Below are 26,671 nucleotides of genomic sequence, written 5' to 3' on the forward strand. Positions count from 1 at the left end.
GCTTGGGTCAACTGTAAAGAAAGCTTTTTTTTTTTTTTTTTTTTTTTTTACACTTTTTAATTTTTTTAAAATGCAAGTTAGACGTGGGGTTAAAGAGTCATGGGGTTAGAGTCAGGTAACGAAGAGAATTAGGTTCAAGCCATAGAAAGATCTAAGGATGCTAGCTCCTGGGCACCCAGGGAGCAGGCTGACTTGGGGCAGCACGCAGGCCACAAAGGTGACTCAAGCCACGTTGCTACTTGTCACTTAAGGCAGGAAGCATTGAGAAGTGATGAGGTTGTTAGCCTGCTTCCTTATTTACAGCATGAGTCTGTCTTATGGTTCTCAACCTTCATTAGGCACGACTGTGATCTAGTGACGGTTGCAACCCATTCTTTAAAGGCAAAGACTTAGGATTTATGGGTAAAAGCATCACATTTTAGATCCACTATTGAACACACGTTATGTTGGTTAAAAAAAAACAAACCACCCAAATTGTAATGTTTTTGTATGAGAACCACTCCAAGGTACATATAAGGGGGAACATTTTGACGTGGTCACAAGGGCCAATCCATGAATCCTAAAGGCTTCTTATAGCATTAGGCTGCAAGGTGTTGGTGCAGACGAAATGGCTGTACACAGAAGCTAAAATCACTCCTTTCAAGCAGCGAAGAGCAAAAGACATTTTCATGTCTACACCTTCACGAGACTAGGAGTAAGAAACGTAGCAAAGATACTGACAGGGTTCAGATAATGCACAATGAATCTCAGACCGAAGACACTTACAAATATATTCTATTTTGTTGCTCTCTTCCTCCTCCAAAAAAAAAAAAAAAAAAAAACAGAGTGCCAGGTGAGATACCTCTGCACAGTAAACTGCAACTGTATATCATTAAATTGAAATGCACATGATCGCCACTTTGCTATGCTCTGCTCTTTATGTACACTGCAGGGAACAGGAGCATGGTTTACAGGTGACCGGGCCTGCCCATCAGGCTGGCTCAGTCTGGTTGCTGGGATAGAAGGTAAGGGATGTGCTGTAGCTTCCCACATGCAGACACTGATGCTCAGTGGGGAAGAACCAAGACTGAAGGAGTGCCACACTTGAGCTGAGCTGTCTGATGTGAGCCAGGTGTGTACATGCTAAGGTAAGTTTCCTACTGACACTATCAGAGTCTTGTGTTGGGTAAGGGTCCAGTTGTAGATGTAGGTTTTCCAACTTTCATGCTCAGCCAGTGTGGCTGTTCTGGTGCCTGGCAAGGGACAGGCGGTCACTGAAGAGCTGCCCACAGACGTCACATCTGAAGTGCTTCTCGCCGGCCGGCTCAGGGCCTCCTGTGCTGGTGCTGGTGCTGGTGCTGGCGTGCTGGATGTAGCCTGAGCACTCCCCAGGGGCCCCGTCGGGCTCCAGCAGGACCATGCTAGCCTGGGCCTTCGGGGACCCCCCGGAGGCTGCGTGGTGTGGGAAGGCTTCTGTGCACTCGTGGCAGCTGTCGTAGGGCTCGGCCACCTGAATCTCCTCGTCCTCACCTTCCTCTTCTGGGTCTCCCACTCCTAGGCCCTCGGGCCCATCGGCATCTACCTCGGGCCCTTCAGCTCCCTCCTCCGGGTCTTCAATCCCTACTCCGTCTGGCTCATCTGCATCGACACTTGGCTGCTCTGCCTCTCCGTGGGGCTCGGCGGCCTCTCCTCCCGGCCCTTCTGCCTCTCCATTTGGCTCGGCAGCCTCTACCTCTGGCTCAGCTGCCTCCACTTCTGGCTCAGCAGCCTCTACCTCTGGCTCAGCGGCTTCTATGTTTGATCCCTGAATCCGCAGGACTTCTTGTGGAACAAGGACGTTGGCTTCAACTTCCTGGGCAGCAGCAGCTTCCTCCTCCTCCTCCTCTTCCTCCTCGTCCTCCTCCTCCTCCTCTTCCTCAGGGTGAAACACTGTGTGCTTAGTTAGGACCGTGTCATGAATAAAGGCCTGCCCGCAGTCTTTGCACTCATAGAACGGCACTGGCTTTCTGAAGGGCTCGGACAGAAATGAAGTGTGGGTGTAGGAGGGCCCATACTCATAGGGCTCATCTTTGTGGACCTTCGTGTGGTGATCACCCAGTTCTTTGGCAGTGAAGAAGCACTCTCCGCAGATCGTGCATTCAAAGAGCTTCTCCTCGGGCTCGCTTCCCTGGAACTCGGTGAGGGCGAAGCCGTGAATGAGGACTTCCTCGGCCGTTTCACTCTGCTCCAGCAGTTCATCCTCCCTGTGATGTCTCATGTGCTCGTTAAGAGCAGAGCTGTGGATGAAGCCCTGTCCACACTGAAGGCATCGGATGGCCGACCCAGCCAGGGCAGGGTTCCTCTCTGCAGCACGATTCCTCCGTGGCTTCACAGGCAAGAGGGAGATAAAACCATCGTCACATCCCTTCATGGAGTATAACTGGTCTTGTTCATGGACTCTCTGATGCTCGAAAAGGAAGGAGCTGTGAATAAAAGATTCCCCGCATTTTGGGCATTCAAAGAGCTGCTCACCAGTGAACTCTTTCTGAAACTCGTTGATGGAATGGGTATGAACTTGAGGATGTGTGTTCTCACTTCTGTCAGCAACACATTTTCCGCTGTGGACATCCTGATGGCCTGTGAGGTCCGTGAGATCTGCAAATCCCAGCCCACAGGCCTGACATTCGTAGATCGTGTCATCCGGGTCATCCTTCTGGCCTTCCTCCAGGTCTGAGCTCTGAATGATGGCAACTTCAGCCATCTGACCATGGGTCTCCTCTCCATGGGTCTCCTCGCCGTGAGTCTCCTCACCATGGGGCTCCCCGCTGTGGGGCTCCTTGCCACAGGGCTCCTGAGCGTGGGGCTCCTGAGCACGGGGCTCCCCGCTGTGGGGCTCCTGAGCACGGGGCTCCCCGCTGTGGGGCTCCTGAGCACGGGGCTCCCCGCTGTGGGGCTCCTGAGCACGGGGCTCCCCGCTGTGGGGCTCCTGAGCACGGGGCTCCTCGCTGTGGGGCTCGGGACCTCTCTTGCCGTAAGACTTCTCTTGGGCACGGATGTTCTGACGTGCACTGAAGCAGCTGCTGACAGTAGCGCTCTGCCCGAACTCCCTGAGTTTGCTGCGTGCTTGCTCTTCAGCATACCGCTCTTGGGCGTAACTCGTCTGAGGGTCTGTGGGGGCCAAGCTGCGGATCACAGACCGTGCATATGTTCTGCTTCCAGAGGGCTTCTCTCTGTTGTGAATCTTCTGGTGCTCAGTGAGGTCAGAGCTGCGTGCGAAGGACTCCCCACACTCCTGACATTCGTAGAGCTTCTCTCTGGGGCGAACGGTTTGCAGTTCACCAAAACGCAGGGAATGAATCACAGAAGTCTCATTGCCCCTGTGCTCGATGTACTTCTTCTTAGCACGAGCTTTCTGGTGTTCGCGAACTTTTGAGCTGGGAACAGAGAATCTGCCATCCTGCTTAAACTCACTGGGTCCCTCCCCGGCAAGCCCCCTCTGAGGCTCGGCGTGGGGTGCACTTTGTGTAGCAGAGTCCTTACAGTTGATATTCTTGCCCCCGTCGTAGGGGTTCTCCCTGGCGAGGATCCTCCGCCGCTTGTGGTCAAGGTCCGAGACGCACGTGGAGGACTCTCCCTGTTCATCGCCTTCGCTTCGCCCGCTTCCGCTGGGGCGCTTCAGCGCTCTGGGAGCAGCCAGGCTGCGGAGGACAGCCCTCTCGAACTCGCTCGCTGCACAGGAGCTCCGAGCAGCAGCTGAGCTCTGAAGGGTAGACCCGGCCACTGCTTTTGGTCTGCTGCGCCCCACAGCACTGTGGCTTCTCTGGGCTTCGGCAGGGGTGAAGCTGTGAGTGACAGGCCTCCTGTGTGACGGTGCAGTGGTGGCCAGCCTCTGGTCTCCGTCAGGGCTGCTGCAGATGGTGAACGTCTTCTCGCCCTCCTGGCTTTCGGGAGGCCTTGTTATAGTGTGACTCCTCTGAGACTCGGGGAAGGGCATGCTGTGAAGGACACATTTCTCGTAGGCCCTGCTTTCAAAGACGTTCTTCCGAGAATGAATTTTCTGATGCTCATGGAGATCTGAGCTTTGCATAAAGGCATCCCTGCCATCTTTAGAGTTGAAGAGCTTCTCCTTGGTGTGAGTCTTCTGACGCCTTTTAAGGGACTGACCAGGAATAAAGGTTTCCTCACACACTTTGCTCTTGTTTTCAAATGGGTTTCCTCTGGTGTGGATTTTCTGATGTTCCCTCAGGGATGAGCTGTGAAGGAAGGTCTCCCCACACACCTTACACTCGTAGATTTTCTCTTTATTGTACATTTTCTGAAACTCATTCAGGGCTGCGCTGGGCATAAAGGTCTCCCGATGCTCACGCTCGCGCTCAGGCTCATGCTCGTTACCTTTGTCTTCTCCAAAATTCCCTCTGTTGTGGATTTTCTGGTGCTCGATCAGGGCAGAGCTGTGAAGGAAGGTCTCCTTACAAACCCTGCACTCGTAGAACTTGTCTTTGCCGTAGATCTTCTGCAGCTCGCTGAAGGTTGGGCTGGGCATGGTGGCCTCCTGCTGCTCCCTGCAGTCTGCGCGGCACTCCCGCGAGTGGGTCTTCCGATGCTCAGCCAGGGCGGCGCTCTTATTGAAGGTCTCCCCACACTCCTTGCACTCGAAGCGTTTCCCTCCAGCCTGACTCTTCTGCACCTCACTGACGGCCACACTGTGAATGAAGGACTCGCCATACTCATAGAGGTTCTCTCTGGTGTGCATGATCTGGTGCTCGACAAACTCTGAGATGACACTGAACGACCTCCCACACTCGTCGCACACGTAGGCCATCGGCCCAAAGCCCACCGGCTGTGGCTCGGAGAAGGAGGGCGCGCTGAGGCCACTGGGGCTGCTCATGCTCATGGCCTTCCTCATCTCACTGCCGCAGTCGAAGGGCTTCTTCCTGGCACAGCCTTTGTGATCGTGAACTGTGTCAGGACGATAGCGCCTTTTCCTTTCCAGAACTCTCTTTCTGGAAACGAGGCTTGAGTTGAACCTGAAGCCTGCCCTGAAGGCACTCCCTTCAGCACCCCTCTCCTGGATCACTGACTCCCTCCTGTTGAAGGAAGCGTCCTTCCAGTTATCATCGGACACTCTGGGGAGCCTCTGTGGCCGATCCACAGACTCCCTTGCTCTTCCTGATGTGGGGCCCCGTGACACATCCTTGATGAACTTCTCCATTATCACTCCATGGCAAGACTCGTCCTCACAGATTCCCCGCCGGTGAGCTGACTTCTTGGCTTCAGGCATAGATTTCAGGCCTGGAAAGAAACCCCAAGCATAAGTGCTCCCAAGCCCACACACTTGCACGAGACGACCATGGGACTCAGAGGAGCGCCCTGTCCTGTGACGTCTGGGACTATGAGTGTGAGTGCAGGAGTCGTCTCCGTGGCTCGCGTGGCTGGTGGCTCCTCTGCAGAATCTGCCTGGCCTTACCTCGACTGGTGCTTGGGTAGACACTTCTCTTGGACCTCGATGAGTGGCCTTGGGTCATGTGGGAGTGGCGGTCATCTTCAGCAAGTTGCACCCCTGGTCACAAAAAGAGTGTGACAGACAAATTTGAGTTGGGAACAAGACTCACCACCATAAACTGACTTTCATTTTCCTCTGAGCCACTAAATATAAAGCAGCTCATTTCTAATTCTTTAACCATTTTTCATTAACCAACTCATCTTTCCTACCATCCATCCCCTAACCTCTTCCATTATGCATTCTCCTTCTCTCGATGACACCCAGAAATTTGTAAAAGACTTCCCGTGTATGTGGATTTGTGTGCCTCTTCAGTCTCACCTTCTCATCACCGTCTCTCTCCCTGCCTCGCCGTCTTCCTCCTTCCTGATGGTCCTTTCCCGCCTGCTCTCTGACCTCGGGCCTCTTGGAGGCCCCACAGCCTGTAGACCTACACAACCATCTACTACCAACTTGGGCGAGATGTCTTCCAGTGGAGTCCACACAGAAACTTGGGACCTGTTCTAAATGTGTGTTTGAAAATCTCATCATGTACTCCCTTGCCTGAAAGTTTTCAAAGTGTTCTTATTAGCCTTGAAGTCCAACTATGTGAACATGAACTCCTGCTGCAACTTGAAACCATCAAGGTGACAGATGTGTGATGCTAGACTGGGGTGAGTGAGAGCAGCTCCTACCTAGGGAGAGCAGCTTCCTGTAGTTCTCCATGTTGTCCTGGATTGGGTTCTGAGGTTTCCTGTCCTGGTTGAGGTTCACGATATTCTGATATGACTCCGCATCCTAGAAAAGCAAGCACAGACCTCTCAGTGGGGTCTGTCCCCATGGATGTCCAAAAAGAACAATGCTGGCAACATGGGAGCTACACATATGAAATTATATAGGAAGTGCTCACAGCATGGGGTTCTGAGTGATCCAAGTCAAGCGTTACTAGGGGCCTACATCATACCTACCTTGGTGCTACACTCTGAGGCAGATCCCAAAGACGCATGACACATATTCCTTGCCCTCATGCAGCTTATAATTTGGTTGGAGAGAAAAGACTCATGAAACAATCAGAGAACAATAAACAGTAAATTGGGGTACAGATAATAAATGCTAAGTGGGGGAAGTTCAGTGAGCAGAGGTTTTGCAGAGGGCCTCATGGGGCCCTAAGTAGTGGGTGAGATCACAGCATGTACAGAGGGGGGCTGGTAGGAAGGCTCCAGCAGGCCACAGAGCAGACTCGCATGTGCACTGTGGAGCAGAAGGAAGATGCATGCACGCAGGTATCTGGTCACACAGTGTGGTTCAGACTCCCCTCGTTCCTCCACCGCAGGGCATGGCTACCACAGAAGGTCCTAGTTGGCAGATTTCCACATGACCCAGCACAGTCACAAGCATGGAGGTCCTATCTTCTCTCTTTAATAGCTATCACCCTAAAATTTTTAAATTCCCTTCAGTGCCTGGGAGAAGCTTCTCTGCAGGATCCTAGGGACCTTTGCTAGTTACCAGAACAAGGATGGCACTGAGGCCTGCAGAGACTTAGGGAGGGAGATGTGTGTGGGAAGTCCACAGGCTTTGGAGCTGGAGAGAACTGCAGGGTCAAGGGAGGACTGCAAACTTCATGCATTAGCAACCTTGGAAACACGGATTTCCTGACCCTCAGGTTCTTCAGTGTGAAACTTGGTGGAGGGCATCTATGTGTCTTGCAATATTGGGGGTGAGGCACTTCTGAAATGTGATATGTTGTTTGAATAAAGAAAAAGTATGTAAAAAAAAAAGATGTTTTGATATTAAATTTACTATAGTTCCATTGCTGGGAAGAGACATGGATGTTATAGCAACATGGAAAATGTAGCCAAAAAAGAGGAGGTCTGCAGAGCAAGGTGCAAATTCTAAGGAGAGCAAGGCACAGGCATCGGGCTCTGCGGGCGAGCCGTGCTTAAATGACAACCAGTGTCTATTAGGAAGCAAGCAGGACAATAACAAGAACGAGGCAGGGTGAGGCAGGGCGAGGCAGGGAAGCAGGCGTCACAGACAGACGCTGTCTGGGCTGAGAGTTTCTGGGACGATAAAAAGGCCACAGAAGCCCAGGAGACCTTGTGGCACGGGCACAGCCACCTCTGCAGGAGCAGAGTCTGCCTCTGAGACTGCCTTTGCTGGGCCTCCTGCCGGACGCAGGGTTCTGACTGCATTCAGGCTGGCAAGGCGCTGGGCACCCACTCATTGTGGCAACAGAGCGAGCAAGTGGGCACGCAGATGTGGTCGTGGTGACCGAGGAAACCAGAGCACACACTGGAGTCTGCAGACAGGAAGGCGAGAGGCAAGGATCACCATGCCTGGGAAGACAAGCCCAGAGCAGTGAGGATATGCTATTTTTCATATTTTTCTATCTGCCTCATTTGAATATAATGAGTGTATATTAAATTCTCAACTGCACTGCTTCTGTGAAAGAAAAAGGATGCTCTGACTTAAAATTAGGTTCTCAGTACAAGTGGTGGCCCCTCAAGCAGTCGTGCACTTTGTGTTTGTGATGACAATGGTGCCCAACGCGGACAGGCTGCGGCCACGTGCCTCTGGAGGAGAGGCCCCGGGAACAATGCTAACGCAGCATGATTCCATTCCATAGCACGAGCTGCAGACAGGAACGGTGGAAGGAGCTACACGTGCACTGGAAGGTCATGAGAGAATTCTCTGTTTTGCCCACCCTCAAAATTCATTCTGCACCTTCTGCTGCTGCAGTTCCCACCACATTCAGGGCGGTTGGTCCCTGCTAGACTTCCCCTGTGCAGAGCTGGGCTGGGCTGCCCACTCTTTACAATCCAGATCAAACTCCCTGTTTCAAGTTCTCGGTGACTCAGGACAACCAGTGGTTCTCTGTGTGGCTGTCGAGGCCTGTCAGGCAGGGCCGAGTCTTGTCACCGCTCGCCTGCAGCCTGCTGCGGGGGCAGGTGCCTAACTGAGGGATGAAGGCTCGGCCACTGCTCCTCCCTCTCTGCAGGGCCTGTGGAGTCACAGCACCGTCCTCCTTCCTCAGGGCCGGCTCACCACGTCCCTTCTGTGGAGCCAGTTACCACCACAGTCAGTACAGCCCGCGTAGAACGCACTTCACGCACGTGCGCATCATCTGACTCCTCACCACACTGCCGGGGGCGGCCACCACATCCACTTTACAGATGAGAAAACAGGCTCAGCTTAGCCAAGTCAATAGCCCAAGACCACAGGCTAGCAGGGGGCAGTGCCTGTCCTCAAACCCAGTTCTCATTAGTTCTAGTGCCTTGGCTCACACTGGTGCTGCTCTGTAGGGACACAGCTTCCTGGCCCAGCCTTCCTTCAGAATCTCTCTGCTCCCTGGCCACAGGAAGTGACCGAAGTGATCAGCCTATCAAGTGGCACACACATGCTGCAGGCAAGAGCTCCTCAGACCACACTGGTGGAGAGAAACAGGCAAGAGGGACCCCCGTCGCTTGTCGCCCACCGGGAGAGACGCAGGTGCCTCTGGGAGTAACTGGGGGCTCCTGGCTCTGCGTGGGCAGAGCGGCAGCTGTCTGTGACAGGAAGGCACTTCTGTTGTGGGATCATGGTGCTCTTCTGGGAAGGAAAGGTGGGCGTACCTGGGATCGGGACTCACGGTCCACGCAGCCCCTGCCATCTCTCTCCATCTCAAGACCTCTTTTTGCCATCACAGGAAGGGACAGATCCCGCTGAGGCAGCCCTAGGAAGAAAAAGGCATGAGGAAGGAGCAAGGCCCAGCCTGCCTGGCAGAGCTCAGATGTGCGCGTAGGCGCCCAGTCCACCCGTGTGCCCGAGCGCTCCTCCTGCCCCTGCTCAGGGGACGCTTTCCACTGCCCAGCCTCTGCTCCTTGCCTCAGGCAGTTGGCGTCCAGCCCCGAGCTGCCTGGTCTGGGCAGAGAACCCACCTGGGTTTACAGCCTCACTCGGGTGTCATGAACTCCTGACAGATTTCAATCTTGATACCCTTTCCCTGGTCACAATTTCAGGGTGCCCTTCTGGTGATATGGATGCCAGCAGCTCGCTGGCATGTCTGCTAGTTCCCAAGAAGTCTCCGGCCTGGCACATGGAAGGAGCACCTCTCTACCCGGCGCTGCGTCACGGGGCCTTCCTAGTCAGCTAACACGCTCTGGTGTGTTTTTCATGATCACACCTGCTCTCTAAAGTGTTTCCTATTAGCTTTCAATTTTTGCAACAGTATTTTACATAGAAACTTTCAGTTTTTAAAGAACCTATGCCAGCTTAAGAAAAAACTGAACAAAGAACAGTAGAGACGGAAATAGGTACACATGGCAAGACTGCAGAGGAACCTGGGAGCAGAACCTTGGACTCAGCTGCGGAACTAGGACACAACACACACTGAGCCGTGTGCACCTGCCAGGCGACTTACTGCTTCTGGGGCTCCTGGTGTACAGCCAGTGGTCTCGGGGCAACACGTCGCGGCTCCGGCCCCTCCGGTCCCATTCCTGCTCCCGGTCACCTGGGCAGCCAGATGTTTGGATAGCTCAGGAAGTGCCCTGGCCCACCTGTGCCCCTCCCTGCGCAGGGCCCCAGATCCCAGCCTGTCCCTGCCCATCACCTGGACCATGGCTTGGAGGCCTGGCCCAACCAGGGCTTGTTCAAAGCAAGTCCCACAGCTCGCCAGAGCCAGCGCCCCTCCAGCCCAGATGTTTTCCCAGTTCCTCAGGGTCAAATCCAGATCCAGGAAAGGGCCACAGGGAGGCAAGGAGGCTGCTCGAGCGGACTCCAAACAGCTCTAAGTAACTCAGGGTACCTCCACCCACCGGTACCCATGCTGACTCACAGGGGTCTCATGACTTCCCTTCGCTCAGACCCAAGTGCACCAGCCACGGGGCTGGCACGCTGTCTCCTTGGGGGCCTTATGCCCTTGGGGCCAGGACTGGGGTGCTACTCACTGCTGGACGAACGGCCTGGTCGAGGGGGCGGGCTTTCTCCTCTGCCGCGGCCCATTTCGTCGTCACTGGTCATGTCGCTGTTGCTGTCGTCTGAGAGGACATGGACACCAGCTCAGCGCCCTGCCCCCTGGGGCTCGGCCCCTCCACCACAAGGAGCTCGGGCCCTGCAGTGGCTCCCAGTCACTTTATGCCACTTGAGGATGGGCGTGTGAAACATGCTGCCCGCCACCCACCCTCTCCAGAAAGACCAGCCACGGCCTCCTGGAGACCAGAGTGGGGGTCCTGGAGGCCTGCCTGGCGGTACAACCTCCTGACTCATGGCAGCTCTGAGCGGGGGGGCAGTCTGTCCTTGGGACACCTGCTAAGTGTGGGGCACACTGGGCATGCCCAGCGGAGAGGTCCTGGATTGAGTCCTCATGCCAAGCGTGCCCGGCCGGTCTCTCGCCTGCCCACCAGAGGGCCGCAGGAGGCCTGGTTGGCCAGCGCCCTGGAGACTCACCGTCTGGCTGGTGCCTCTCCTGCAGTCCTCCCACCAGTGCCTGGTTCTCTGGCCTCTGCTTTCGGGACGAGCTCCCTGGTGCACTTCTGTGGCTCTGCCAAACGTTGGAGATCAGTGTCAGGGTGTGACCAGGGGTCGCCACACGGAGCGAGCTCCAGAACCTCCCATGAAGCCCTTCAGAATCCGCTGGGCCTTCTCCCGGAGCAGCATCAGCATCAGTCAAGTCACTGTCCAGCTCACAGCTGGCCCAGGACCTCTCGGGTTTGGTGTTGGATAAGTGCTTTGGACACAGCATTTCTCTGAATAAGATCCTCACTGGAGGAACCAAGCGTGAGCCAACAGGAAAGACCTGGCAGCCTGAGACTGCCGTGGGGACCTGTGGACGGGTGAGGACACACCCCTCGCAGCCAGGGCACGTGCAGCGCGAGGCTCGCTCCCAACGCGCGCGGTGGGCAGTGCTGGGGACAGGAAGGCGGTGGACAGAAACACGGCTGGCCGCACCTCAGCAGAGACAGCCCCGCCCTGCACAGACCTCCTCCGGGGTGTGAGGGAGCCCGTCTGCGTGTCTGTGGAGAGGGGCGGCCGCTCCCGGCCTGTCAGAACGTGAGGGGAGCGAGGCAGACCCCGCAAGGCCGACCTGCCAGGCGCAAGCACGGGCGCGCTCACAGCCGCGGCCAGACGGGCAGCGACGGGAGGAGGGCCAGTCCACCCTCCCTGGGCACGTCCTCCCCCAACACCACAAGGGACACAGGATTCTAGGAGTGAAAGGTGGAGGACCACGGGAACGCTGAAGGCCCTCGCCGGCGAGAGGAGGGACTGGATGGCGGGCTCTCCCTCACTCAGCGGTCCTGTGACCTCACGCTGCTGCGCCCCGCAGCCCCTGGAGCCTCCCGCTACAGTGCGTGATAGTGGAAACGTGGCTCGGGGAGTGCAGGAGGCGCTGCCCCAGCGTGGGAGTCCCCGGGCACCTTCCCCGTGAGCCCCAGCCGCGCCCACGCCCCGCCCACGCCCCGCCCACCACGCCCCGCCCACGTCCCACCACGCCCCGCCCACGCCCCACCACGCCCCGCCCCACCACTCCTCGTCCCGCCACGCCCCGCCCACGCCCCGCCACGCCCCGACGTCCTCCCTGGCCTGCGCTCCTTCCTCAGGGTTCCAAACACCTGGTCATTCTCAGGTGTTTTTGGGTTTGCTTCCTGCCTTCCAGCAGCGAAGTGTGAACGGTGCCGGCGCGTGTCGGGAAGAACACGGGGTTCCACCCGACCCTGTCCAGGGTGCAGACACACGAGCTTCGTGTGTGCACAGCCACGTGTGTGGGCTTCTGGGCGCGGGAGCTTCCTGGAGCGACCTCTGGGAGCCCTTCGGCCTGGCGGCCCGCCGGCCCCACACCCCTGGCCGGGGCTCACAGGCGTGCCCGCCTGGCGGTGCACAGGCGCTTTCCCACACAGGCCTGGCACACCCGGAGCCGCATTCGCTGTGGGTGGCCCTACAGAGCCCGGCCAGCAGACGCGTGGCGCTGAGGGCAACAGGGCGCCCTCAAAGCCGCAGTGCGAGCTTCACCTCATCTGACCCCCCCAGGCCTGGTCGGCCTCCGGAGAGCCAGCGCCCCCACTGGGCGGCCGCGTGCCTCCCACCTGTTCAGTTACCTGCTTGTCTTTGTCTTCTGTCCCCTACTGCTTTTCTAACCCTTTCAGATTGGATGTAAGTGTTGGTTTTCCATCTTTCTTTCCCAACGCGACTGAATCAGGCTTTGCACTTTCTTCTACTCAGATGTTTTTGCTGCCACTTGAGTCACTGTGTAGCCCTTCAATTTCTGGTGGCACCGTGGGGGCAAGGAAGTGTGTCAGCAAGGGATAAGAACCAAGGTTGGGGACTTCATGATGCCCGAGAGGGCTGGGCTCCTGGCTCTACTTCCCGGGAAGGCAAGACTACATGCAGTAAGAGAGCTCTACCTTTGTTCTGAAAAGAAACTCAATTAAGTTTAAAACTTTGTTTCAATTAAAATAGAGAACTAGCACCCAACAAAGATATATACATATCGTGTCTCAATAAAACATTAAAAAGGTCTCAAGCAAGACTGTTCAATGATTCAGAGTCTCTAACCAGACTTCGTCACTTGGAAACCAGGGTGGTCACCTCAGTGGACCTGTGCCTGTCCCTTCCTCCTCTTGTCCTTTGGTACTAGCATCCTGTGGTGCACACATGGCACGGCCCCTGCAAACAGTCCCAGTTCTGGAGACCCTGGCGATGGCCGCTCCTTCCCTGCTGTCTTTCAGGGACAGAGATACAAAGAAAATCACAGATGTCACCTGCCAGGCAGAATCCCAAAGTAAGCGAAAGGAGCAGGAGAGCTGGCGTGGCATTTCTGACAGACAGGGTTGGCCAATATCACCCAGGACCAGCTTCGAGCAGATCCCTCTGCCTAGAAGGAGGACAGGCGAGGGCAGAGAACCCGAGACTGCTTGGTGGTATCTGAGATGCAGAGGTCATTCTGGTGCACTGGGTCAGTGAGCCCGAGCTCCTGGGTGAAAAGGTGCCCTTGGGAATGCAGTCACCTGCCTGGGGACAGGGTCCTTTCTGAACATCAAACCGAGCAGCTCTCCACAGGAGCTGAGTCAAAAGGAAGGTACCTGCAGACATGTTAAAGACAGAGATATATGGACTAAGAAACACGAAGTGATCTGAAAGCAGTGTTAAGAGAATTAAATCCCCAAATGGTGGGGACTGGCCCAGTGCTGGGGAGGGTCTTACGCATCTTCAGGAAAAGGCCATTCCCATGCCACATACATCCAGCCAGAGAAGAGCAGCAGAAAGCTTCCATTGTCTTTATGAATCTAGAATTCCAAAACCCAAGACAAAGACAGCACTAAGGAAGTGCACCTAACTCCCAGGTGAAGCAGAAGGAAGCCTCGAGGCTGCCGTCAGCCAGCACTGCTCTCGGACTCCGGCCCGCCACAGAGGACAGGCACAGCGGACCCGAACGCAGAGGGAGACAGTGTCCTCCCCTCACGTAAGGGCTGCACCGATGCTTCTGTGTTAGGAAGCTCTCTGCAACGGGCAGGCATCTGAAGAATGAAGCCTGGTGAAAAACAACTACAAGAACTACGGGATTTAAAAGTTCAATAGGAAATCAGTGTTTAAAATGAATCACAAATGATCAAACCTTACTCTGGAAGAGGAAAATATGACCACAAAGGAAGGAATCTAAGAAGTTGAAAAGATTCAAGGAGCAACTTCCCAAATAAATTTTCTTTTTTTTCTTTTTTGGTAACAGGGATTGAACTCAGGGGCACTTAACCACTGAGCCACATCTCCGGCCTTTTTATTTTTATTTTGAGACAGGGTCTTGCTAAATTGAGCTAGGGCTTTGCTAAATTGCTGAGGCTGGCCTCAAACTTGCTATCCTCCTGCCCCAGCCTCTGGAGCTGCTGGAATGACAGGCCGGCACCACCATGCGTGGCATCCCAAAAAACTTCTCATGAACAGAGTATCTGCCACATTCTGCAAAGCCCCCCAGAGCACAGATGAGAGAGGAGGGCCTCCCGCTCAATGGCAGTGCAGCCACCTGAACACCCACGTGCCCTATGCCAGAGCAGAGTGCACAGGATGACCGCCAACCTGCGCAAGACTTCTGACCAGGCCGACAGAAAAGCCTCTGCTCCACAGGGGCCTGGACCAGGAAAGATGGTTTAAAGGAGATCCTTAAAAAGGTCAAAACGAAGGACCTTAGTCATTTTTTTGCTACAGGGAAAACTCATCTGAGAGTCAACAAAGTGGGGCTGTGGCGGCTTAGGAAGAGGATGACCCCGCAGATGACCATGCATGTCTGTGTCGCGTAGGGGACAAGCACACACGCACACTGCTGTGGCGAAGCCGGCCTGGCCGGTGAGAGGCACGTATGCTGCCCCACAGATGCTCCTCCAGTGGACTCGTCCCAGAGACGTGTGGCGAGACGCGTGTAAGAGCGTATTGGTTGTGGTGCTGGTGACAGACCTGGTCTGCTCACACCACCCATCACCACGGAGCCCTCAGGATAGCAAGGCAGCTCTGAACCAGCGGGCACGAGACTCTAACAGACCATGGAACAGAAGCGTCCAGGTGGACAGTGCCCAGGAGGACTTCAAGGAGCTGCTGGTGGTGACTGGCACCCCGCCTCTGAGGAGCGGAACGGGGTCCGACCAAGGCGGTGACTTACTCTTCCCTGTGCATTCTCCTCTTGTGTTTAGCTCTGACTTCTATTTTTTAACATGAGCATGTATTACCTAGTCAAAAAAATAAACCCAGAGTTAAAGCTAAGTAGACAAAAGCAGGACGGAGGCCTTCCGAGGCCGTGCCACCTGCGGGGTCAGCCCTGCACCCTCGCCTAGAGGCGGGACCTGGCCAGCCTCTCCTTCCCCCTCTGCCCATCCCACCCACAGCTTGAGGTCAAGGTCACTCCCCGATAGGGCTACTTGCAGAGGACATGATGGGCAATGTGGGAAACCCCTAAGAACCAACTCTGGAGCCTCCTGGACCCAACTGGCTCTTGTGGAAGTTGTGGTTCGGTCTGAACGCACCCCTCAGTCACACCCTCCACCCCAGTGCCTGAAAACACTGCCACCCTCTGAGGAGGAGCTTCCACTTCTGAAATCTAACCCCACCTGCCGGGGAGCCCAGGGGGACAGTTCAGAAGTGTGCTCACAGACGCCCTGTCGCTCAGCAGGAGCGGGACCAGCGAGCTGATTCCAGCAGCAGAGACCACACAGCGAAGACGAGCACAAAGGTGGGCAAAGGTCTCCGTACTGTGTGAATCAAACAGAAGCGGAGGGAGGACACTCGGCAACACAGATGACTGTTGATATCTAAAAGGTAAAGGTCTTTGGCACTGAGGAAAAGGTGACCAGCCCAACATGAAAACAAGCTAATACACAGTCCATAAAATTAGTGATGTCAAAAGCCAGTGTTTCACATCAGAAGTCAGAGAAACATGAGCACCACAGTGAACACCTTCTTGACCTGCTAAATGGGCACATTTCAAAAGACAGAAACTGATGCTGGTGAGGGCAGGGAGAAGCTGGCCAGCGAGGGATGGACTGTATTCTGGATGCCAATTTGGCCTCAGTTTAAAGACATTAAAACCCCCCTTCCTTTTGGACAAGCACACGCCTCTGCTTAAAGACAAGCAGATAGCAGTAAGAAAAAAATCTAAAAAGTCAGCTGCAGATCACAGTGAGACGCTTCGACGGACAACTGCCTTCCAGTTGTAAAAGGCGAAGCTCCGGCCTGAGGGCGCCTGGGGCAGTGAGGGGGCTCTGCAGGAGCCCAGCCCTGCCACAGTCCCGACGTCTGGGCCCCTGGGCCCGGCGCTGGGATCAGATGGACCTGGCCGGCACCCTCCTGCACAGCTGAGCCCAGGTGGGCCACGTGCAACAGGGCAGCTACCCTCCTGGCCCACGGCCCCACCCTGCCCCAACTCACCCTGTCCTCCACCTGTAGCCCAGTGCCTGCCCCGGCCGCACTCACCCCGCCCTCACTGGCAGACCAGATCCCAGGTGACCGCTCCTGTGACAGTGGGTCTGGCCAATCAAAAGCATAACTGCTCTACCCACTGAGCCCGCACTTCCCAGGACAGCTTCTCCGTGACAACAGCCACCCCCACCACTGAAGTTTGCAGGGCTGAGGGGAGAAGTCTGGAGGGATGTCTAAGGTCACCGAGTGAAATGCTAAGGTGAGGAGGGCGTTGGCCCAACAGTGGTCCAGAAGGGCCATCAGTGAAAAGGCAGCCAGCCAGCCAGAGAGGTGCTTGAACATGTGTGACCCCAGCAGAACAGGGGAGCTCCTGTCCCGTCCCTGCCCACAGGTGCCCGAGGGCATCTGTCGCCTTTTTAACCCCAGTATTTTTATGGAAAGTGTTCAATAAACATTCTTTGCACAAAGATGCAAAAATGCTCAATAAACCCAATCTACCAAAGTCTGAGAAATAACGTGTGAAAGGCTATTCCACGACCAGGAGGGCGTGTCCTCTTGGGGTAAACTGCTATCGGTGATGGGCTAAGGGGCGGGCCTGAGAGCAGCTGCTGCCAAGAAGAGCGGCTGGTAGCCACCGGGCGGTCTTTCCTGACACACTCTCGGCCAGCGATCCTCCCAAGCAAACGCCAGCAAGCACATCATCAAACACCATCTGCGCCTCAGAGGTGTTGTGGGGGACAGGGCCCTCCACCACAGCCACCGTTCAACGCCATCTCAGAAGTCCTAGGAAAGGTGCACAGTGGGAAAAGCTCGACTCTGACCTGAAGACCAGCACTGGGAGTACAGCAAGGGAGGAAAATCCCCATTAATAGCAGAAAAAAATGCCCATAAAAATATCCAACAAAGCATTTGTAACTCCAAACAAAACCGTAAGAACTTACAGAAGGACACAAAGTTGGTCTTAAATGGACAAGACATATATAAATTGAAAAAAACGAGCAGTAGCCACAAATGTGACTTTCTTTCTGGGGGTCTGACAAGCACATCGCCCGTTCTCCTGGGGGAATACATGCAGCAGTGTCAACAGGGCTCTGCCGACGGAGGTCATGGGGGTGGGGCAGCCGGTCTGAAAGGGGACCCAAGCCAGGGTGGGTGCTAGCACCAGCAGTCCAGACCTGACGTGGAGACTCAGGGTACCACAAAGCGGGGACTTAAATCAGGAGGAGGACGAGCCACTTAAATAGAAATTGGGAGCTCTCTTAGGACTCGATGGTGAAGGGTGGCCAGCAACCACAGAGACCAGAGTGGGCAGCCGAGGGCCTGACCCACTTCCCCAGAGTGCCGTAAAACCAGAGCCGGGTGGGGGCTCCACAGGGAAACGAGGCACTTCCGCTGCTGCTTCTGGAAGGCAAGCCACTGAGGCAGGGACAAGCACACCCTGCTCTGCTGTGCAGGTCACCGCACCCAAGCCAGCTTTCCTCCCGGGCTTTTACTAAGGAACCAGCGCAAAGCCTCTACCTCACGCTACCTAATCGTTGTCACGTTTCAAAGAAACTTGCAGCTCTGCTTCCGGATTCAAACACAAAATCCAAGCACTGCAAAATATTCAGAGTAGGGACTGAAGCCACACCTGCTGGCCTGCTTCGTCGTATTCACACCTTACGAACCTGCATGGGTTATTCTTACGCACACAGCACCTCACTTGTGCAGAAGACAGAATGTCGCATCGCACACAGGGATCAAGTGGTCTTTGAGGGCAAAACAGAGTGTGCCTGGGTGTGAACAGCATGACAAACGACACGCTCTCACAGATCCATTCACACAGAGGACATGGCCAAAGAAGCCACCTAAGGCTCCGCGCAAATGGGGAAATCTATGGGGAGAAGGCGTGGTTAGTAAAAGAAGCCTTTCCCCATTTCTATTAGGACGTCATTTCAGGTTCCTAAGTAGGAGGAAGACATTCAATCCACAACCTGGAAGTGGATTCAGTCCCTGCCTCCTCCTCCTCTGGGCTGGCTGCCCTGCAGCTTGCTAGCTCCTCCCTCTTCTCTGTAGGTCCCCACCCCTGCGCACGCCCAGGCACCCTCCAGTGCCACCTGAGCCCCTTCCTGTGCCTGCCCCAGCTCCCTGCCGAGCCCTCACTGTCTTCCCCGCAGATGGAGACTCCAGCACTGGGCCCGCCCTTCGCCTCCTGGCTCGAAGGTGGACGCCTGCACACCCTCACTTCCACATCCCTCCGCTCTCTTCAGAGCAGGATCCTAGCAGTGGCCACGTGCTGGCCAAGGGCAGGGGGCGGCCACAGGCACTGGCCCAACTCTGGGAAGGGGAGGCGAGGGGCCGGATGCTATGAGTTGCCTGTCCCATGGTGGCAGAGGAAGGCGCCGTGGGCATCTGCTGCTCAGCCCCTGGGGAGCCTGTTCCCAAATACAGCCTTCTGCATACAGGGTGAACTCATCCATGAGCTGGGACATCTGGAACCACAGAGCAGTGGCCATGTCTGCTAGGTAACAGCATTGCCACTGGGGTCTGTGTGATGGAAAGTCTATGACAATTCTATCTTCTAAGATGCAGTTAAAAAAAAGCTGGGCTCTAACAAGTAACATGATGCATGATAAAGACAGAATTCACAGTGGGGAGGATCTCTGCCTTCACTCAGAGAAACTGCGGGTTGGTGGACAACTGATCAGGGACACGTGCAGGACACGGGGGTGTGTATGGGACCATGTGTGGGGACCAGCCTGTGGCCTGGGCTCTGACCTCAGTCTCCCATGCCCGTCAGAGGTGGGAGGACGCCACTCTCTCCTGCCCGTTCCACTACTTACATGGTGCACCTAGATCCAGCCCCCGACTCCCTCTACCTGCCTCATGGACAGGAGTCTGGGATGGAGGACTTTGACGTCAGGAGCCCAGGAGGCCGCGCTCCGGCTCTCAGGGGCAGCGTGGAGTGCAGTCTCTCCTCTCTCCTCGTCTGCTCCATTCTCCTGCCTCTTTCTGCAGACAGATATTCTCTACTTATGTGTCCCAGCATCCAAGTTCTGAGTCTGCGAGGTGTGTGCTGCCACCTGATTTCTTCTAGGGCAGTGGTTCTCAGACTCAGGTGTGCGGAAGAGCCACCCTATGCTCGTGGAAAATGCTCTTCCCATCAGGACTGCTCAGGGGCTGCTTCCTCAGAGAGAAGTGCTCGGCAGGTGCTCCAGGAGCTGTACCTGAGAGCCACCGCTGCAGGCTCAAGGGCCCAGGGTGGCTCAGCTAACTCTGAACAAGGCACGTAGAGACCCCTGGTTTGGGGTGAGGATTTTATGGGGGAATGGGGCAAGAGGAGGATGAGCACTACCCTACACACGAGCCTCTGTCTGGTGCATGGCACCTTCCAGATAGCCTCTAACATCCTGGGCTTACCTCCACCTGAGTAAGCTCAGCACTTACCATACTCCAGCAAAATCTCCTCGCTGGTGTCCATTTTTGAGGGATTTCCCCAAAGGTTGAGAAAGAGAGAAAATAATATCTAAGAGTTCAATTTTGTGATAAGCACAAAAACAGCTCGAGGTTACTTTAAACAGAACTACTTTACATGGATCGATCCCAGATCAGTGTGATTTATCGGACCATTATTTTGACATCAGTAATTGACTGACCTTATTTTTTAAGGAGTGTGGGGGGGCATGAAAAGGCAAGCCCCAAAGCACAGCTCCTCTGACAATCTACAGAGGAGAGACGCTCTTCCGGACCTAACCCAAATGGAGACTGGGAGGGCCGGGAGGGAGGCAAGGAGCATCTGTCCTCTGGTAGTGCCAGCAAGGGTGGTCACTGGGCCAGACGGCTGCTTGGCCTTGCAGCCAGTGCTGCTGGCCCTCATCCACACCCTCCAGGTGGATTCTGTACTCACTGTTACCTTCCCATTACGCTTTCCTCTCCTACACAGTTTAGCTCTGCCTACAGGGAGAGAATTTGGCAGTCACACACACTTTTGACTATTTAGGTCCCTGCTAGTGTCACCTCCTGCCATGAATCACTAAACCAGATTTAGTAATCTGGGAACAGGAGCACCTGATTCCAATTCACAAGGCAGGGCAGTTTCTGAGTTTCCTGAATGTGGTCTACAAACATGAGCCCACAGGTGGGGAAGGCTCCTCACTCCCCAGGGGCTTCAGCACAAGCTGGATACCTGGAGTACTCATCCAGGCCACAATAAGCCATGCAGGGCCAGCTGGCCAGCTGGCCTTTCCCCAGGAGTGTCCCCACCACCAGCAGAGTCTGCTGTTTGGTAAGTACCTTTCCTGGCAACGGGAGTCTCACAAGGTAGATGCAGAGGCCAGGAATGCCTTGCTCAATCTGGAGTGCCTAAGTCTGGCGCCGTTCTGTCCAAACAGGCCCAGTGTCAGGGCTTGCTAGTGGGCCGAGCCAATTGACGACGGCTGGCTCTCTTGCTCGCTTCCCCACGTCACGTCATTCACTGGTCTGCTCTGAATGTTGAAAACCATGAATGAGGAGAGTGACCTCTGGTGAGTCTCCTTCCTCAGTGCCTCTCACCACCTCCAGTGTGGTGACTCCATGCCACCATCTGTCACCCAGTCCAAGGAGATCCCCACCTGCTGTATCCACCCCGCCCTCTGCACCTTGCAACTAGATGACCTCAGCAGATGTGCGAACCTGGCTCCACCTGCATGCCAGGTCGTCCCGAAGGACTGCCACTGGCTGCAAGGCCTCTGACGACCTGGCCCGACTCATCTTCCTCACCTCGCCGGCTAAGGTCGCTCTCTCCTGGCTCTAGGTGTCCCAGGGTATGGCTCCTGTCCCTGCATCCCTCAGGAACATCTCGCCCTCTGTTTAGACCACTCTCCCCATGACACACCCACTCATGGTCCTTCAGGAGGCAATTTTTAAAGTCCCCAACCACTTCACCAAGGACTTCCACGGTCTTGTCCAGATTAAATTAGCTCCCCCTTACAAATGTGCTCAGAAAGGCATGAACCCCACAGTCGTGTGGTCCACATCTTCACCTCCCCATGAGACTATAAGCTCCATGAAGACACTTCCTTTTCCACTTAATGCTGAGTTCCCAGTACCCGGCACAAAGTGTCCACTGGATCAACACAGGCTGATGACTCAGATCTCTCATGCTTCTCAAATCACCCCTGAGAGAGAGAAGAGGCCTGGAGAAGGGGCTGAGTGCGAGGAAAAGAGGAGGACACCAAGAAGAACGGTGTGAGACCAAGGAGGAGAGTTCCCAGCCAACATGTGGACAGCCAGAAGAGCCTGTGTTCTCAGAGGGCGTGAGGACATCATGAGCAGTGGAAAGTGTCACGGCATGGGAGCACAGTGGTCACTGCAAAGGCAAGTGCGGGAGGTAAGCAGTGGGTTACAACTCACCTGGACCCAGCCACCTAGTGCTTGGACCTAGTCCCTCTTTCTCTTGCCAGCTGTCTCCAAGAAGGGTGAAAGATCAAGAAGGCAGAGCTGTGGAATGAAAAATAAAACATGAAGCACCAAGTTTACTTTGCAGTTATAGACACAAGTCCATCTTTATCACCCACAATGGCAGAGGTTCAGTGAAACCAGGAGAGCAGCCTCACTGCCAAGGATGAAGGTCACAGGCACTGTACCCTGTGTCCGTGCTGTCCCTGGCTATGCTCATGGCCTTCTGACGAGGTTATGCTAAGGGCCTTGAAGTCAGCTCTGGGGTGTCTCCAAACCCAATAACCCAATTACCACTGACACATGTGGCACCCACCCTTCCTCTAAAGTTAGCGAGGATACGTGCTGGGGGTAGAACTGGAGGGAGAGAGTGGCTGAGGAAGTACTGTTATCAGTTCTGCCCAGTGCACGGCTCTCACAGCTACGTCAGGTTTCGGGATTCAACTGACTTTCTAGGCAAACTATACAAAGTCAATGCCATTTACAAAATAGAAAATTGACTTGTGTTTTATAGAGCTCACATGGCATGCCAACACAGGTACCCATTGGAAACATGCCTTTAAGCTTGTTTTGCCATTTAATAGCCAATGGAGTAAGACCAGAAATTTAATTTTGCTGTAAATTTAAATATGAAGAAACTAGCTTATTTTAGAACCTTAATGCTACCATCACCAACACTATGACACTGTGTCATTACTTAATTATGTGTGATATTTTAGGCTTATCAGTGGGCTAACAATACATAGTTTAAATCCCAAGGCATCTAAGAGCACCTACTCAATCAGCTGGAGGCTCCTGGGGGAAGGAGCATCACATCACATTTCTGGTTTCTGTTCTAGAGTCAGGAGAGTACATTTTGGTACGATCAAATGGTCTACTTATTAAAAGTTATTTGCCATTTGTTGATGCTCCATAAATGTCAGGCATTATTGTTAATACTAGCCATTAGCAAATACATACTTTAACTGAAACTGGAAGGAAGAGTCCCTTGTGTTACTTTCCTAACCTGCTGTGGGGTGGAGGGCGGAGGGGAGAAAGGGGAGGGAAACAGGGACTTAAAAATCTAGAGTGGAGCTTCAGGCATGCTCAGCTTTGGCAGCTACTGCAGCTCGCCAGAGCAAGCTTGGCCCTCTGCGAGCCATGGGCGTGGCCAGCCTCTCGCCACGCCCTTGCCGGATGCTCCCGCCAACACCCTCACCCACCTCCTCAGGACCACCCGCAGCTCTTCCTATTCCTATCCCACAGTGGGTGGGATATGAGAAACTCTCTTCTGCTCCCACAGCCTCCAAATTACCCAGACCCCCAAATCATACGCTCTGCCCACCTCCTTCATATTTCCCCCCAAAATATATTAACCCCCTGAATTCTGGACCCATGTCTTTGCAGAGAGCTAGGTTCATGTTGAGCCCCACGCATGCAGCACCGCAGTGTGTGTGGCGCCCAGTCTGGTGAGCAGGGCTCGGTGGGCCGTGTCACCTGACGACACCACACCCAACCGTCAGTCAGTCTAGATGTCAGACGGAAGACCACGCTCTGCGGGCCTGCCCCACAGACTGCGCAGCAGTCCCGGCTGCCACCTTTCAGCCCACACGGAAGTACCGAGACCGCGGGGATGGGCGGGCCCACCAGTCACTCAGAAGGCACCCCCCCCCCCCCGGGCCCGCCCCCTGCAGCCAGTCCCAGCCAACCAAGATGGCGCCAGCACAGAAAGCATCAGACACTGCTGTGGCTAGCAAAGATGACTCCAGGGTGGGCGGAGCTCTGCTGTCCCTGTCACTCAGAAGACAGCCCCCCCCCCGGCCCGCCCCCTGCAGCCAGTCCCAGCCAACCAAGATGGCGCCAGCACAGAAAGCATCAGACACTGCCGTGGCTAGCAAAGATGACTCCAGGGTGGGCGGGACTCTGCTGTCCCTGTCACTCAGAAGACAGCCCCTCCCTTGGACCCCCACCCTGCAGCCAGCCCCTATCCATGCAGATGGAGCGTACGCAGTAAGGTCAGGCGCCCCCTACGGCTAGCAAAGATGGCTCCAGGGTGGGCGGGACTCTGCTGTCCCTGTCACTCAGAAGACAGCCCCTCCCCTGGGCCTGCCCCTGCAGCCAGCCTCTGCCAATGAAGATGGAGCCAGCATAGTAAGGAGTCAGATGCCCCGCCTTGTGGCTAGCAAAGATGGCTCCACGGAGGGCAGGGCTCTGTTGTCCCTGTCAGCAGACAGCCCCTCCCTTGGGCCCATGGCCTGCAGCCGGCCCCTGTCCATGAAGATGGCACCTTCATAGCAAAAGTCAAGCGCCCCCCTGTGGCCAGCAAAGATGGTGCCAGAATGGGCGGGCTCTGGACCCAACAGTCACTCAGAAAACAAATCTTTCCTCAGGCCTGCCCCCTCCAGACAGCCCTGCTATCAAATTGACGCCTGCGCACAAAACAAAAGTCCGCCTCAATGATCAGCAAAGATGGCGCCAGGGTGGACTGATGCTCAGTCACTCAGAAGAGAGCCCCTCCCTTTGGCCCACCCCCTGCAGCCAGTCTACAGTCAACGAAGATGGAACCTGTAAACGGGTGCTCCACTGTGGCCAGCAAAGACTACACCACGGTGGGCGGGCTCTCCTGCCCCTGTCAGTCATCTAGAAGACAGTCCCCCTCTTGTGCCCATCCCCTGCAGACAACTCAGCTGTCAATGAATACAGCACCTGCGTACTAAATATCCCACGCCCCTGGGTGGCCGGAAAGATGGTGCCTGGGTAGGCGGGGTCTGAGCACTGTCAGTCACTAAAAAGACAGCCCCTCCCTCAGCTATACACTCTGCAGCCTGCCCAGCTGTCATTCAGGATGGCGCCTGCCGCAGTAAACGTCAAGCGCCCCTCTGTGGCCAACAAAGTCTGCACCGTGGGTAGGAGGGTCATTCAGAACAAGACACCAACGCACAATACACCTTTGCTGCTTCCCGCTTTCAACACCTTCCAAAGATGGAACCTGATACATCCCAAGGTAAAAAAATTTAGTGACAGAACGGGACTCTAGTGCACACTACCCAAGGAGAAGCTGCGGGAATACTGCAACTTGCAGCCATGCCCCTTAGACTAGCTGTACTGCGGCAGCTGCGGCAAGGTAGGCGCACAGCACCTGGCTCCACCGAATGTCGCGGGTTGGGCAAAAAACCAACAAGAGAAGAGCTCAGTCAGGGTGGCAGCTCCACTGCCAGCACCCCGCATTCTCCGGGCGCTGCCGAGGTCACGACCCGCAGTCCCAGCCCGACACAGCAGTCAGTCAAGACTGTACCTGCGCAGTAAAACCCCGCCCCTTAAAGATGGCGCTGGACAGGCAGGGCCAGACTGGACTGCCACAACCCCAAGAGGGGTTGCACCATCCTCGGCCCCGCCCCAGCCTCGGACAACCAATCAGAGCAACGCTGCGCGGCAAGCACGCAGTCCCCATCCGAAAGCACTCTGCCGCCACCAGAGGGCGCCAGGCGAGCGGGCCGAGCCCAAAACACCTCCCACGTAAGCTCAGCCCCACCCCCAGTGGCTTGTGGCCCCGCCCATGGCCACTGCGGCAAAACAAGCCCCGCCTCCAGCAGGCAGCCCAGTACCGAGCGCGGGCGGCAGACCCGTCACTGCCGCGATGGGGTGGTCCCGCAGCCTCTGCGCCCCCGGACCGGGCGCCTCAGGGATGGCACCCTGGCATCCCCCTGCTCGAACTCGGCTCAACAGGGTGTTAGGCTCTCCAGCGCCTCTCCATACACTGCCCAACTGGTGCGATCAGTAGCTTCTACGCTTTGTGTGGCAGAGCCTGGAGACCCCCGGAGCCCCGAGACCCCAACCACGCGGGACGGCAGCCCCGCGGCAACTCAGCCACCCCTATTCGTGACCCCCACAGGTGCGGAGCACAGTCTTGCTGCCAGCCCTGTGCAGCCCACAGCATGACCGCGCCAGCAGTCCTCTGGCCGTCCCTGCCGAGGGTCCACAGGACAGCTGCGACGAGCCCGCAGGGCGCCACCTGGACACCGTCCGTACTGCGCGGACAATGTCCGGGAGGGCGCGCTCCTGCAGGCAGGCAGCGACTCACCTGCCCGCAGCGCGGCGTAGCGCGATGCACCGCTCGCCCGGCTCAGCCCGTCTAGCGCGTCCACACAGCTCCTGGCGCCCGTCGGCGCCACCAGCCCAGGGTGGACATCTCTGGCTCCTCTGACCCTTGTCCTCCAGCAGCTGCCCCGCGTCTGCAGCCAGCGCTGCCCGATGCCTCCTTGTCAGGCTTCTCTGCAGAGGCGGGGCTTCCGCCAGCCAATCCGCGGCAATGCCGCCCTCGCCACGCCTCCGCGCCGCGCAGCCCAGGCAGCGGTTGCCATGGCAACAGCTTGGCGCAAAGGCTGGGGTTGACGTCAACGGAGCGGGCGCGGGAGCTGGGGCCGTGGCAGGGTCTGGAGATGGGGGGCTGGGGGAGGTACACCCCCAAAGGGATGGGGTGAGCCAGAGAAATGCCCAACGACGACGCCCCGAAGCAAAGCCTCTGGGGGAGTAAAAGACAAACTCATTGTGGTTCTGTCTGAACCACAATGAAAGTGAAGTCCGCAAAAACACGCGTGGAGGTCCGAGCCTAGCACAGCTAGACCACGAGGCTCTCTGCCCGGGCTGCACGAAACCCGCGGCCAGTCCCGCTGATTCGCGAAGAACTCCTGCAAACCAGCGAGGACCAAGCCAGGCAGAACATCCGCAAGCGGGATGCGGCCGGCCGCTCGGGAAGCGCGCGTGGGCTGCCAAGGACCAGCGCGCGGACGTGGCCGTGGCCAGAGCCCGCGCGGACCGGTGAGTGTGCCCTGGAGCGAGGAGAACGCGCACAGCGGGCCAGGCGGAAAGAGGCATCGGCCCGCCACCGAGGCACCAGTGGGTGAGCGGGAAGCACTCGCGCGTCCTCCGCAGGAACACGGACAGCCGGGAGTTGCCGAAAGCCCATTA

At 56.1% G+C, this 26,671-nt stretch overlaps 1 protein-coding gene across 1 annotated transcript; it reads right to left on the reverse strand.

The window, feature by feature from the left end:
* Positions 1-25,956, reverse strand: PEG3 (paternally expressed 3). The gene is made up of 9 exons (XM_079117840.1): positions 25,785-25,956; positions 21,680-21,766; positions 10,862-10,953; positions 10,363-10,452; positions 9,837-9,926; positions 9,049-9,149; positions 6,133-6,235; positions 5,426-5,518; positions 1-5,250 (listed from the first exon to the last, which is right to left on the reverse strand). The coding sequence occupies exons 4-9, from the start codon at positions 10,433-10,435 to the stop codon at positions 1,208-1,210; spliced, it is 4,503 nt and encodes a 1,500-aa protein (XP_078973966.1). The 5' UTR covers positions 10,436-10,452; positions 10,862-10,953; positions 21,680-21,766; positions 25,785-25,956; the 3' UTR covers positions 1-1,207.
* Positions 25,957-26,671: the final 715 nt, after the last annotated feature.

The sequence above is a fragment of the Sciurus vulgaris genome (assembly GCF_902686455.1).
Source record: "Sciurus vulgaris genome assembly, chromosome: 17".
NCBI lineage: Eukaryota > Metazoa > Chordata > Mammalia > Rodentia > Sciuridae > Sciurus > Sciurus vulgaris.

Coding starts and splice junctions, on each gene's coding strand:
- PEG3 (XM_079117840.1), bottom strand. CDS start 10,435: ATGACCAGTGACGACGAAATGGGCCGCGGCAGAGGAGAAAGCCCGCCC. Junction 9,927..10,362: donor ACCAGGCCGTTCGTCCAGCA/GTGAGTAGCACC, acceptor CTGGCTGCCCAG/GTGACCGGGAGCAGGAATGG. Junction 6,236..9,048: donor ACCGTGAGTCCCGATCCCAG/GTACGCCCACCT, acceptor TTGCTTTTCTAG/GATGCGGAGTCATATCAGAA.